Here is a 15,399-nt window from a genome sequence, read left to right as displayed (position 1 = left end):
TCTGGCAGTCTCTCTTGTGTCTACAGTTTCTCAGTGTGTAGTCAATTACTAAATGATTTTTAATTCTATAATCGCGCCAAGTTTCTTAGTGTGTAGTCAATTACTAAATGATATTTAATTCTATAATCACGCCAAGTTTCTTAGTGTGTAGTCAATTACTAAATGATTTTTAATTCTATAATCACGCCAAGTTTCTTAGTGTGTAGTCAAATACTAAATGATTTTGAATTCTATAATCACGCCATAGGCTACTTCTATTTAATTGTAATACATGTGCAATGTTGATCATTTGATGAAAGTTTTATTGTATAGTATTGACTAAAAATATTTTTAAGAAACTATTATTTCCGCACTTAAATTGTATATTGTCAACCTTTACCTCTCTGTCGAAATTCACTAAGAAACCATCAAGAAACTTGTAGGTTTGTAGCTTTTTTTTAATATCCCACAAACCTGAGTAATTTTGTTGTCCGCACAGTTTTGCCTCCTCCTCCTCCCCCCCCCCCCCGCAATCGCCGCTACTGCAACAGGTGAATTTTGGTGAAATTTTTCAAAAATGTTTTCACTTCGAATTGATCCCCACAAGTTCAGCTGGCACAAAGTTTTAATGTTAACAACAGGACCAGGTTCACGAATGTTAGGACAATACTGCCCAGCTTCAACAAACTGAAAAGCGATTATACTGACAATTCTTCATCACATCGAGCAAGAAAAAACAAGATTGGTTGGTGATCCATCCAGCATATAGTCCAGATGTTGCATCTTCTGTCTGTGATCCTTTCCGGTCTGTGCTACCAACTCTTTGGGAAAGACTCTTTAATGAACTTGAAGTTAAAATCATCTGTGCAGAGTTTTTCTCCTTCATGTCCAATAATTTGTACTTCCAACAAATTTGGATGCTGGCAGAGAGATGATCAAAGTGATGATATTTATATTATTATTATTAATAATAATAATAATAATAATAATAATAATATGTTCATTTGCTATTCTGGCAAAGTACTGGTTAAAGCAAAATACTTCTTATTCAGTCTGGAAATACAACAATATGGTAAGATAAAGGAGAAGGTAAAAGAAATGCATCTTTCAAACACAATAATTAGTATATTTTTATATTCCTAACTTTGATCACAAGGAAAGTACAGAGCAATAACATACAGTATAATGATTGTCACAGTGTTTTCAGAATCGGAAAATAAATTTCTATCTAATCACCATATTCAATTGATTGTATAACAAAACTTTTGTCTTCAATACGTCTCGAAACGGACAAACAGCTTCCACTTTTACTTGAGTTTTTTTTTCTATTTTCACTATCTTCTATACGTGTGCATGTGTACTGATTCTTGGAGAGGAACACAATAGGTATTATTAGCCTCTTTAGATAGGAGCATTTTTGAACCTAGGCTACTAGCATACTACTCTGTTCGATATCCACAGTGGCGCCTGTCATACATCATTCTTTTCTCAGTTTGTTGGTTTTCTTTCTTGAAGTAACTGAGCTCCTCCCACTCCAATTAACTAATGAAATTATACTGTAAATCTATCTCATGTTTTCCAAGCAAAAAAAGAAAATGTTTGAATACGCAGGCAATTATGCAAAAATAGTAAAGACAAATATACCCATAATTTTAGTGAAAGTTATTTGGAAGGTGAATTTCTAACATTTGTAGCTAATGGTGTGACAACACAGAAAGTGCAGTAAAGATTATAGGACTTCAGACTGTACTGTATGATCAGGAAAGCTATATAATTATATGATTCAATGAACGATGGTAAGTAGTAGTAGTAGTGTATTTAAAAATTATTAAGTGCCTTTTCTCGGCTCGGAGAGACGAAATGGTTCTCAGTTTGCGAATAAAGAACTGGTAGACGCCAATGGAAGGTTTGGTTGCAAGAACCAGTTAGCTCCACTTTAACACATTTTACCGAATAATAAAGACGTTTTAAAATTCCATATTATATTTCGATATCTTAAAAATTCTGCAGCGTTCTTAGTCTTGGATTAATATTACTATACCCAATAGAAAAATACAATTGTTTATATTTATTTTCCTTTGTAATGGGGTGGAGGATCAAGTAAAACTACCTGCTTCTTGCTTCTTGTCTGAGAAGAATGTTGCTAAAGTGTTATCGGTAAAATTTGATGAATTTGATGAACAATACACCGTGTATCATAATATTTAACTAATTGTTAACTTGAAAAATTAGTATTCTGCAACAATTGAACAACATATTAATAGAAAATATGGTGTTCAATGGTTATTTGAAACTATTAACCACTCTCTGAGGTGGTTCCCTCATTCTCATTATTATTATTTTTACAAGCATATAAGCCCTTTTATAGATAGTTTCACCACTATAAATACTTCGAACACTACCTAATCGCATTTGGTCCGTTCCGAAGAGAATAAAGAAACAAGAAAAAACAAAAATTCAGTTAGTATCAGTAATTGATGTGATAAATATTACGTTAATACTGTGTAACAATGAGTTATCGGTTGCCTGCGATTTTTAACTTGGGATGTGTTACGGTTATATGGCTTTTAAATTGACGAGTCTTAAATGGGAGTGTTTGGACACGTAATATGACAAATTATGGAGAGAATGTATCCCTTTAATTACTGAATTGTGATCCTAGGGACATCACTGAACCTGCTGGTGACAAGCGAATTCTTAGCAACGATCATCAAGGTAGGCAAGCCTCAGAGGAATTCGACTGAGGAATAATTAAAAAAATATTTAATCTCCAAAGGAGAGAGGAAAAACACGTTGCCTGTGTGAAAGAAAGCTGAATAATTAGTGTTCATATAAAGTGAGTGTAAAGTGAGTTGTAAATAGGAAGAGTTGACTTCAAAATAGGCAAAGTTGACCCATTGCAGGTTTTCTCAGCGTTTCTTTCATGATGTTCTGTTGTTATTATTGCATAGTTCTTGCATATCGTCTCATTTTCAATGCGTTTGTTTCTGCGAAACTGTTTTATATAGCACTGTTCCTATCCATGCTATATTTTGGTACCAGGTCTTAAGGGGTATTTTTTGATTTTCTGTTTTGTTTTAAGCTAATACGAAACTAGGACGTTTTGGTCTGAATTTTTTAAATATCTTCGTTTATTAACTGCTTCCTGAACGTGGTTCCTGGGACCACACGCCAGCAATGAAGAAACAACTTTGCCACTTCAGTATTTAATGGTTAAGTCGTTTGATAGTAGATGAACAGCTGATTTAGGAAAGAGACGAGCAGTGTATTTTGACAGTGTCAAGGACAGACCACAAAGAGTCGTGTGCCAATCAATTCGGTTACTGTGCTAAAGCTGACGAATTCATGCATGCATTCAATTCTGCGCTGACAAAAGTAGACTTTTCACAGACCTGATAAATCCACAAATATGCAGATGTGCGGTGACTTATTGTCCAATTCGTACATCCTCATGAACTGTTTACAAAAATAAATAGTCTTTCACCTTCGTCAGTTGTTATAATAATATGAAAATTAAATAGTATTTCAAATTCACTTTTATGGCTCAAACAAGAGTCTCAAGAAATTTCGGGTCGAAACACTGTTCCGATCAGCCTTCTTACATTTTTTGCCTGTACTTTAAGATGGAATGCATTTGTCGGTAGAGGAATATAAAACTTATCCATGTAGTTAACGATGCATTTACTGCAACGTTTGAGGCTTCTAAGACCATTTACACTGTGCACCATTAGACTCAACTCGTCACAGGTCACTTGCATGAGTATTTACTTACTTGAGTTGTGTAGAACATTACACACTTCGTAAGTTCATCAAAATAACTCGTTAAGAAATTTGAATGGAACCTCTAACCACTGAAATGAATTTTGATGATAGTTCGTATCTGTTCCATGGCCTCTTGGCTGTCACTGAATCTAAATTCATGATCTTCATTGTCATAACTCAAACGAAACAGACGGAGTTTCTTCGTCTCCAAAAAGTTGTCTGGATGAATGTGTTCTATCGGGTTACCAACTAGATCCAGAAATATTAAGTCATGAAGTCCTTCAAATGTTTTCTCCCCTATGGTTTTAATTAAATTTCTTTCAAGATCGAGATCCATTAGTCTACTTTGGGGAGATGAAAAGAATGTATCATTCTCCAACACTGAAATCTTATTGTTTTTCATGTACAAACTTTCCAGAGACGAAATATTTTTTATGAAATCCAAACTATTTAGTGAGTTATTGTTTAATTTCAGTGTTCGTAGCTTGGTATTATCTTCAAACAGTCCTTCAGGTAGGGAAGAAAGTCTGTTTTCGCTAAGATCTACTTCAGCCAAATTAGGCAAACCTTGAAATGCACTGGGCTCTATAGTCGTAATCTCATTTTTACTAATATCTATTTTCTTTAAATGGGAAGAATTTAAAAGGGAAAATATATGGTTTGGCAATACTGAAATGTTGTTATGTGAAAGAATGTAGTGTTCCAGACTAGGAGCGTTTAGAAATTTTAAACTCGATATTTTGTTGCTTTGAAGGTCTAGTTTGTTAAACTTATTCTTATTTAGGAAGATGTCGGATGGAAGGCCTTCTAAATTATTGTGTGAGAGGACAAGGATTATAAGATCGTCTAATTTATCAAAGGCTTCTGGTTCAATTTCAGATATTTCATTTCGAGATAGGTCGATTTCGTACAGTCTTTCAGTGCCGAAAAATGTATTATTTTCAACTCTCAAAATGTTATTATCTGACAGTAAAAGGGAAGTTAAAGATATAATATTTGTAGCAAAATTGAATTGTGAAATTTGGTTTCTACTTAGATCGAGTCTTTGAAGTCTGAGTATGTTTCTGAAGGTATTTGGATGTAGGGATTTTATTTCATTACTTGCTAAAGAGAGATCAGTGAGGAATTTTAGTCCACTGAGCGCCAGTTCATCAATTGTCTCAATTTTATTGTAAGACAAATCTAGCCTAGTCAGCTGAGAATCCGCAGAGAACGTATTATTATCGAGATGAGTGATGAGATTACGAGATAAATCGACTATTTTTAACCACGGAGCTTTAAAAAGGATATTAAGCTGCGAAAGCCTATTTGAAGATAGCTCTAGTCTTTCAAGCTTTTTATTCTTTTCGAAAGTATCTGAATGCAGCATATCGATGCTATTGTACGATAATGTTAAATCAACAAGATTCGGTAAGTTTGCAAAGGCTTCATGTTCAACTTCTTTGAGATTATTGTGTCCTAAGAAGAGATAAGCGAGTTGCGACTCCTGCGAACTGTCGAATGTTCGTTTAGGAAGTACACTGATCTGGTTATTTATCAGAGACAATAGTTGTAGAGCGCCCAAACTATGGAAACAGTCAAACTCTCGTAGCTGATTGGCACCTAGGTAAAGTCGCTCTAATTTAGGAGTAGCTGTGAAAGTGTTAGCCTCTATTTTTGTGATTTGGTTATTGTGAAGATTTAAGTCCCTGAGCTCTTCCAGTCCATGGAAAGCTTCCTCATTAATTTCAGATATCTTGTTGTCCTTCAGATTTAACTCCTCCAATCTAGAAACATTGGAAACGGGAAAACTTCTGTTTGGAAGAACTTCTATAGCATTTCCTTGCAGGGAAACCTTCTGGGCATGTGTAATTATTGGCAATGACTTAGTATCTGTAAATCTATTGTAGCCTAGACATAAGAACTCAAGTTTTTCATTCTGCTCAAACAAATCAAGAGCCAAGAACGATAGATTGTTATGACACAAATTTAGATTTGTTAGATCTGACAAGCTGTTGAATGTTCCATCTGGAATGTTTGTTATGTTATTGTTATCCAGATCAAGGTTATCCAGTTTGTCCAATCCCTTGAAGGCATCATGCTCAATCAGCCTGATATTGTTGTTAATGAGCGTGAGGAGGTTGAGTTCTGAGAAATGGCGGTTTTCGAAAGTCCCACTTTGCAGAAGAGGGATCTTGCCGTCAGTTACTCGAACAGTGTTCAACTCTTTGTTAAGGTTTACTTCTCGGAGTTCTTCCAGCAGACTACCTTCAATACTCTCGCACGCAAGTAGAGTGTCTAGTATTTCACAGCTGCAATTCTGGTCAGCGCAGTTTCTATCCGCGCGCGAGGCTGCAGAAAGCAGGATCATCAGGGTGGCTGAGAGTATCAGCATCATACAAACCTAGAATTAAAAAAAGAAATTAAAATTAGACATGGGCACATGGACCATACACTATTCATGAATAACAAGAAATTGAAATTAAACATGTGCACGTAGAAGGTCTTTGGTTAAATGGTCAGCGTTGAGGCCTTCGTTTCAGAGGGTCCCTGATTCAATTCCTGACCGGTTCGGGGATTTTAAACGCGTTTAGTTAATTATTCTATCTCGGGGATTGGTTGTTTGTATTTGTTCAAACACACTCTTCGTCATATTAACACAAAACACTGCGAACCACAATATAAGCACGCAATAGTGAATAAATCCCTCCTCACAGGATTGTCGTCAAGAAGGGCATCCGGCCGTAAGACAGGAGAAGATCCACAGTTCGCACCCGCAACTCCACCAGGCTGTGGGGAGGAGCGGTAGAAAAATACAGTATAGACTACAGGCTACTCTACAATAACAAGAAGACGCTGGAATTAGAAATGTGCATATAGATTAAAGGCTACTGGAGAATAGCAAGAAGAAAATGAAATCAGACATGGGCCTTAGGCTTTTCTAGAATAACATGGAGTTGAAATTAGACGTAAGCCCTAGGCTAGTATAGAATAACAAGAAGCAGCTGAATTTAGACATGAGGACAGAGACTATAGGCTAATGTACAACAAGAAGTTGAAATTAGACATGGCCCTGGGCTACTCTAGAATAAGAGGAAGAAGTGAAAATTAGGCACGGGCCCTAGGTTACTTTAGTATAACAAGAAAAAGTTGTAATTAGACATGGGCCCTAGGCTATTTTATAATAATAAGACGGAGTTGAAATTAGAAACGGCACATAGATTACAGGCTACTCGAGAATAGCAAGGAAAAAATGAAATTAGACATGGGTCCTGGGCTACTCTAGAATAACAAGAAATTGTTGTTGTTGTTGTTATTTGCTGCACGTCACACCGACGCAGATAGGTCTTATGGCGACGATGGGATATAAAAGGGCTAGGAGTAGGAAGAAAGCGGGTGTGGCCCTAATTAAGAAGTGTTTTTTTTTTTTTTTTTTTTTTTACAATTTGCTTTACGCCGCACCGCCACAAATGGGATAGGAAAGGGCTACGAGTGAGAAGGAAGTGGCCGTGGCCTTAATTAAGGTACAATCCCAGCATTTGCCTGGTGTGAAAATTGGAAACCACAGAAAACCGTCTTTAGGGCTGCCGACAGTGGTATTCGAACCCACTATCTCTCGCATGCAAGTTCACAGCTGCGGGCCCCTAGCCAAATGGCCAACTCGCCCGGTAGGTTAAAGTTAGGCATGGCCCTAGGCCTGGGCTTCCGTAGAATAACAAGAAGTTGAAATTAGACAAAAGCTCTAGGATACTCTAGAATAACAAGAAGAAGCTGAAATTAGAGGTGCAAGTGGACTATCGGCTACTCTATAATAACGAGAAAAAGTTGAAATTCGACATGAGCATATAGACCAGGGCCATCCAGTCATTGCGCTCCGAGAGCGCGCCCGCGCTCGGGGAGCACTGGGCAGTCAGACTAGCGCTCCTTCCCCTACCACCACTACAGTGTGGCAGGGAGGAGACCTGGGAAAGACAGACGATGTTCGGACGGCACTGACTAGATAGGTACGTACAGACGTGCGGCCGACGGCTTTTGTGGGTTTGTTGACATATTGATAGGGCTGTTTTGCCATCACAAATATACCGCACATATAAATCGAAAGGTACTCTGATTATGGAATATGCAGGAAACGAAATCAAGTACTAAGTAAAGAATATTCGTACCCCACTGTCGGCAGTCCTGAAGATGGTTTTTTGTGGTTTCCCCTTTTCACACCAGGCTGTGCCTTAATTAAGGCCACGGACGCTTCCTTCCCACTCCTATCCCTTTCCTATCCCATCGTCGCCTTAAGACGCATCTGTGTCGATGCGATGTAAACCAGATTGCAAAAAAAATGTAAATAATAATGTGATTTATTCAAATCTGAAATGAGAGCATATATGAGAGGAAAATTCAACAAAATTTTACAAATATGAGCAGATAGTACAGACCTTGAGTGACTTTTGCTCGGTCGTTTTTACGAGTTTTACTTTCGGGGCAAATAATCTTCTTTAAATTGGGTACACTATTTCTGGACATAGCAATTCTTAAACAATTGCGAAAGTTTCTATCGCTCATCGTTGTACGATGTTACTTTAGTTAAGATTAAGAACCGAAAAGAAACGCTCACAAATGTACGTTGAGACGAACATTGACAGAACTTTACATGCAAGTTGATATTCTTCTTGCGGAAAGCCGCTGTTTAAAATTCTTCTAAACTTCGTGACATTAGAAAGCGGTCTTTAAGACGAACATTGCACTGTAGTTCAATCAACTCAATTGTGGAGCACTGTCTGCTCTAAGAGAAAATGGTCGAACAAATACATCTAACACCGCTTGGAGTTCTGATAATTCTCAAAATCTCTTTTCAAACTCTTCTTGTAATTGGCGATTTTTTTTTTTTTTTGCTAGGGGCTTTACGTCGCACCGACACAGATAGGTCTTATGGCGACGATGGGATGGGAAAGGCCTAGGAGTTGGAAGGAAGCGGACGTGGCCTTAACTAAGGTACAGTCCCAGCATTTGCCTGGTGTGAAAATGGGAAACCACGGAAAACCATCTTCAGGGCTGCCGATAGTGGGATTCGAACCTACTATCTCCCGGATGCAAGCTCACAGCCGCGCGCCTCTACGCGCACGGCCAACTCGCCCGGTAATTGGCGAATTACCTGCAAGTACTCATCAAAGTCGACACTTTCTTTCACTGTTTCAAGCTATAGAAAATGTCCTGTGTTCCTTGCACGCATCTGGTTTTCCCACAAAATCAATTTTCTTTTGAACGCTTGAATTCTTTCCACAAAATCGCAGATATTGTGCTTTTCGCCCTGAAGCGAAGTGTTCAAACTATTCAGATGGGCAGTAATGTCACTTAAAAATGCCAAGTCTGCCACCCACTTACGATCACGCAAAAGAACTTCGGGCTATCCTTTCACCTCACAAAAGGTAGACTATCTATTGCGCCCCGCAAGCAAGAAACACGATGAAGCACCTTCGTCTTGCTCAGCCATCTTACTTCTGCATGGTATGGTATATCCGGATACTCCGCTTCGATGTCATCCAAGAACTCTTTGAACTGACGGTGCGTGAATCCGTGGGAGCGAAGAAAATTTACCATTCGCATAACTGGTCTCATTACGTCTTTAAGCTTGGCGACTTTTGCACAGATTGCCTCCTGCTGTATCAAGCAATGAATCGCCGCCATTAGGATACTACCGCTCTCAGCCAATTTTACTTTTACATAGCTGAGGAACTCCGAGCGTAGACCACGTAAAGCTTGCTTGCTAGAGGCTTTACGTCGCACCGACACAGATAGGTCTTATGGCGACGATGGGCCTAGGAGTTGGAAGGAAGCGGCCGTGGCCTTAATTAACGCACAGCCCCAGCATTTGCCTAGTGTGAAAATGGGAAACCACGGAAAACCATCTTCAGGGCTGCCGATAGTGGGATTCGAACCTACTATCTCCCGGATGCAAGCTCACAGCCGCGCGCCTCGTAAAGCAGGAGCTCGATCTGTTGTTACACTCGTCAACCGCTCCCATTTTAATCCTATTGACACAAAAACACCCTCCACACCTTGGAAAATTTCGAAAGCGGTAGTGGTGTCTTTGAGAGCTACCTAGTCTAGGAAATCCTTGGTGACCCGAAGATCGTCATCCACCCCTCGAATGAAAATAACCAGTTGAGCTGTGTCTGCAATGTCGGTTGATTCGTCGAGGGCGATGGAAAATGATACAAAATTTGCTGCTTCTACATTAATTGCTGTTCCACGTCAACGACCATATTGTCTATTCTGCGAACTACAGTTTGAGGAGAAAGAGAGATTTTGTCAAATATCTCAACTAGCTCCACGGGACAAATACATGCCGCCGCGTGCATTAGGAACTCCTTGATTAAATTCCCTTCCGTGAAAGGTTCCCCAGCTTTGGAAATTCACAGCGAACATTTGTAGCTTAATCGTAAAATGGGTCCACCAACCTCACTCTCCCCAATCTCCAGTCCAAAAAAAAAAAAAAAAAAAAAAAAAAAAAAAAAAAAAAAAAAAAAAAAAAAAACAACGCCAAGTCACAATTTTAGTGTTCTTGAGATTATTCAAACATTTCTTCATTCCCGTTTTTAAACAATCATTTTTAAATTAAAAAATCAATACATATAGAATAGTGCTGCTTGAAAGTTTCTTTCTCGTCGCCATAAGACCTATCTGTGTCGGCGCGACGTAAAGCCCCTAGAAAAAAAAAAGTTTCTTTCAATTCATCCAACTTCAATTGGCGACTGGCGTCTCTCAAATCACGATAATCATCCCTGTGGTTGCCACTGTAGTGCCGTTCCAAATTGTGATTTTTTTAAACACACCAAATCTCGGTGGCACACTAAACATTTGGCATGCCCTTTATAAAACGCACAGAAAAATGAAATTTCCCATTCTGCTTTAAAGGCTGCTGCTTCACCACTCCTTTTCTTGCATGATGTTCAGCTGCGTCCGGCTCCATGGCTAAATAGTTAGCGTGCTGGCCTTTGGTCACAGGGGTCCCGGGCTCGATTCCAGGCAGGGTCGGGAATTTTAACCATAATTGGTTAATTTCGCTGGCAGGGGAACTGGGTGTATGTGTCGTCTTCATCAACATTTCATCCTCATCACGACATGCAGGTCGATTACGGGCGATAAATCGAAAGACCTGCATCTGGCGAGCCGAACTTGTCCTCGGACACTACCGGCACTAAAAGCCGTACGCCATTTTATGACAGCTGTGAAACTGATTTAGTTACACTCTGTCAACAAAGCGCATTGGACTAGACTAGCGACTGATGGATCGGATGCTCGCTCAGCCAGCCAAGCTACTCCCACCACTACCGAAAGTACCTTCCCCCAAAGCGCTCGGAGCACTGGCTTGGAGCGCGGCCAGAGCGCTAGCGCTCGGGGAGCGCTGTTTGGATGGCTCTGATATAGACCTTAGAGTACTCGAGAATAGCAATAAGTTAAACATGTGCATATAGAACATAGCCTACTCTAGAGTAACAATACACGGTTTACATTAGATTTGAGCGTATTTGATACTTCATACAGAATGTTCAAAAATTCAGTGCCCAAACTGATAGGTATGATGGAGAAAACATAAAAGCAAAAGTATTGTGAGCAACTGCAAAATGAACTCGATAATGTTGTGAGATGGACAGTAGGCAATGATGTGATGATAAAGGGGTTAAAAGTCAGGTTGTGAGTTTCATAAGTAGGAAAAGTCCTCTCAGTTTTAATTACTGCGTTGATGGGGTGAAAGTTCCCTTTGAGGATCATTGTAAGTACCTAGGTTTTATTATAAGGAAAGATCTTCATTGGGGCAATCACATAAATATGATTGTAAATAAAGGGTACAGATCTCTGCACATGGTTATGCGGGTATTTAGGGGTTGTAGTAAGGATGTAAAGGAGAGGGCATATACGTCTCTGGTAAGACCCCAACCAGAGTATGGTTCCAGTGTATGGGACTCTCACCAGGATTACTTGATTCGAGAACTGGAAAAAATCCAAAGAAAAGCAGCTCGATTTGTTCTGGGTGATTTCCGACAAAAGAGTAGCGTTACAAAAATGTTGCAAAGTTTGGGCTGGGAAGACTTGGGAGAAAGGAGACGAGCTGCTCGACTAAGTGGTATGTTTCGAGCTGTCAGTGGAAAGATGGCGTGTAATGAAATCAGTAGACGAATAAGTTTGAATGGTATTTTTAAAAGTAGGAAAGATTATAATGTGAAGACAAAGTTGGAATTCAAGAGGCCAAATTGGGGCAAATATTCGTTTATAGGAAGGGGAGTTAGGGATAGGAATAACTTACCAAGGGATATGTTCAATACATTTCCAATTACTTTGCAATGATTTAAGAAAAAGCTAGGAAAACAACAGATACGGAATCTGCCATCGGGCGATCGCCCTAAATGCAGATCAGGATTGATTGATTGATTGATTGATTGATTGATTGATTGATTGATTGATTGATTGATTGATTGATTGATTGATTGATTGATTGATTGATTGATTGATTGATTGATTGATCATGCGTCGGAGACCCATATCGAGGCTGAATTTACTCGGGAAGGCTTGTATAATTGCCACAACTCGTATATATGGGCGGAGGAAAACCCACTTACTGCAGTATTGCGAAGTTATCAGAGAGGTTTATCAGTAAACATAAGGGCCGGTATAGTGAACGACTACTTGCTTGGACTTTGCATGTTGCCTCCTCGACTCCCGTGGCCAATGTACAGACTGTTCTTGCAAGAGCACCTGCCGACGATAATGGAGGAGGTACCCCTACGTATCAGAGGGAGGATGTGGTTCTAGCATGATGGGGTCCCGACGCACTTTGCAGAACCAGCCTGTGCAGCATTAATTCGTACTTTCGGCATTCGGTGGATCGGCCGGAGAGGACCTGCGAGATCCCGGGACCTCATCCCATTACACCTTTTTCTCTGCGGTTTACATGAAATCCGTAGTGCATTCTACCTCTGTGGAGTCGGTAGGAGGAATTAGCTGCACGAATTCTTGCAGCGGCCACATAGGCCTACATACAGAACACACAACACATTTTCCTCGAGTCGATACCGGCTCTTCGCTGAGATTAATGGTGATCATATTGAAAAGTTATTGTAACACTGATCAAAAATGTAAGTACTGAAAAACATTTAATATTGTTTTATTCTCAATGACACCCAATGATCTCCTGCACAACATGGGTTTCCGACGCACGGTTGTTTAACGAAATATATTTGTTGTCTCCTTCATCATATCTATCAGTTTGGGCACTGCATTGTTGAACATTCAGTATACAGTTAAGAACTAAAATCCGGCCTTTCAGTTCTTCCACCAAGTCTAATGTTTGGATTTTAGTATGAATAGAACGGTTTTGTTCTTTCGAAACAACATATCGCATACTGAGAATTATAAGGCCACGTATAAAAAATTGTTTTATTCAAACTAATATTATCTAGTCTTGCTCTATTCCAGGGCCTCTCAACGCCCAAAACTAGGCGCAGAGGTTCTGTGCACCATGCATCGGTTCGACTCTGCTCGGTTCGGACCAGCGTTTTGTCTCGGAACGACTCGGCTAAGCTCGGCCCAACTCGGCTTGGATGGTGGAGCGCGGCGGAGCAAGTGAGGAAGGGGGAGCCAGAGGACGGAGTGAGCGAGACAGGCATAGGAAAAGAGAGAGACAACACTATTGCTCAAAATCGATGGGTGGGGGTCTGCACTCTGGTCAACCTAGCGAAGTCGTCTTTGGCGCCTTGCGCCGCGCAATGCTCCGGTGCATACACTCTGAGAGGCCCTGCTCTATTCGGTGTAACATGGCCATACATGTATTTTAATTTTTTCACTTGAGGGCACACAATTCCTTATAACACATTGGTTTGTTATTCTTAGTAGTAAGAACAATACAACCACATTTTGACACAAGGCTGTATTATACTTATATTCCATATCAACTTACTTCTGTGCGGGTACGTATCTTAAGTTGTGGCCTCATTACACTTATATTTCCGAGTGGAGGACTCTTGTTGCTACAATGTAAATCCAATTTCCTTATTGACATTAATAATATACTTATTGTTTACATTGAATTGGAGGATACAAATTTCACGGCCAACGAAGATAGCCAGAAAGTGAACTGGCATTCCCTCGTAATCATCGAGTCAAAGGATCCACCCAATGTTCTGTTCTACAAAACAGACTACGAAGCCCAGGACTTTAAAACAGTATATGTAAGAGGAAAGCGACGAGGAAGTTCTGGAACAGCCCACCAAAAATATCGAAGAGCAAGCTTAAGGGGCTCCTTGACTTGTGTTCAACGGGTGTCATTCCTAGAGTTCATCACCATTTCTTTCATAGCCTACAAGCTCAGAATCAGAATGAAGAGGAGAAACAAGAGGATCTCAATGAAGCTGATTACGAATGCGAGGACCTGTTGATTTATGTTATAAAATGATTGTACTCTGAATACAACAAAAATTGGTTTTGTTGATATTATTGGCTTTACGTCCCACTAACTACTTTTACGATTTTCTGAGACGCCGAGGTGCCGGAATTTAATCCCGCAGGAGTTCTTTTACGTGCAGTAAATCTACCGACACGGGGCTAACATATTTGAGCACCTTCAAATACCACCGGACTGAGGCAGGATCGAACTTGCCAAGTTGGAGTCAGAAGGCCAGCGCCTCAACCGTCTGAGCCACTCAGCCCGGAAAAAATTGGTTTCCCATTTTCACACCAGGCAAATGCTGGGGCTGTACCTTAATTTAAGACCACGGGCGCTTCCTTCCCACTCCTAGCCCTTTCCTGTCCCATCGTCGCCGTAAGACCTATCTGTGTCGGTGCGACGTAAAATAACTAGGAAAAAAAAAGGAACGTTGAATCAATCATTTCTCTGTGTGTTGTTCTTTTCTTAGTACCCAGCATTTCTTCATTCTTTATGACCTTCGTTTCCTGTCGTCTTCCGAGATAATAGATCTTTAGTTATTATTTAATATTTTATTAGACTTATGATCAAAATGCAATTCACCTCTCATGTAGATACATATAACAAAAATTGAATCATGACTTGTTAAAAGGGTATAAGTCCATAGAACCTAATTTTAACAGACATAAAAAACCGGTTAATTTTGTTCTTGTAATTCGCACTATTCTCATGATTCAACCTGTGATGCATAACATGTAGGATATAAGTTCTTTAATTTTAATGCAATTTTACATATGGATTAAGGTGTTTAAAGTCCATGGATTTAAATGATTCTTGAATATTGTTATTATATGATATAGTTTGAAACCATACACATGTAAATAGTTTCATTATGCCTGTTTTTTTAATATTAATACCACTGAAGTGACATAGACAAACTTTTTACAGACATGAGACAAATGGTAAAAGTACTTATTAGGTTCGTATAAAATGTTCTCATTTGCAAGGTATTAAGGAGCGTGATAATAGCATTACATTAGTCTTCGTTACTAACATCACCCCCGCTGTCTTTATTGTTCCACCGCAGAATCTCCTGCTAAAATGTGTCTTCTTCTGTACCACAAGGAATGTACGATAGCACCTGTTGAATATCAGCTCGTTTTTTTGTGTGTTGATGGAAACACTATCCTGTGGATATGCTAAAGTTTTTGGTACAACTATTACCTGTCCTCCTGGCTGTGAAAGTCTGAATAGGACTGCTGATG

General features: G+C 39.5%; 1 protein-coding gene across 2 annotated transcripts in view; it reads right to left on the bottom strand.

The window, feature by feature from the left end:
• Positions 1–1,084: 1,084 nt before the first annotated feature.
• The window catches only part of LOC136871956 (insulin-like growth factor-binding protein complex acid labile subunit), an 81,551-nt gene continuing 67,236 nt past the window's right edge, over positions 1,085–15,399 (bottom strand). For both annotated transcript variants that reach the window (XM_067145711.2, XM_067145712.2), the window contains exon 2: positions 1,085–6,124. In XM_067145711.2, coding sequence (XP_067001812.2) covers positions 3,824–6,118 — 2,295 coding nt within the window. In that variant the 5' untranslated portion in view covers positions 6,119–6,124 and the 3' untranslated portion in view covers positions 1,085–3,823. The remainder of the gene's footprint in view (positions 6,125–15,399) is intronic.

This window comes from Anabrus simplex, chromosome 4 (genome assembly GCF_040414725.1).
Source record: "Anabrus simplex isolate iqAnaSimp1 chromosome 4, ASM4041472v1, whole genome shotgun sequence".
Lineage (NCBI taxonomy): Eukaryota > Metazoa > Arthropoda > Insecta > Orthoptera > Tettigoniidae > Anabrus > Anabrus simplex.
Note: the sequence above shows the minus strand (reverse complement) of the source record. Positions and strands in the feature narration are given on the sequence as shown.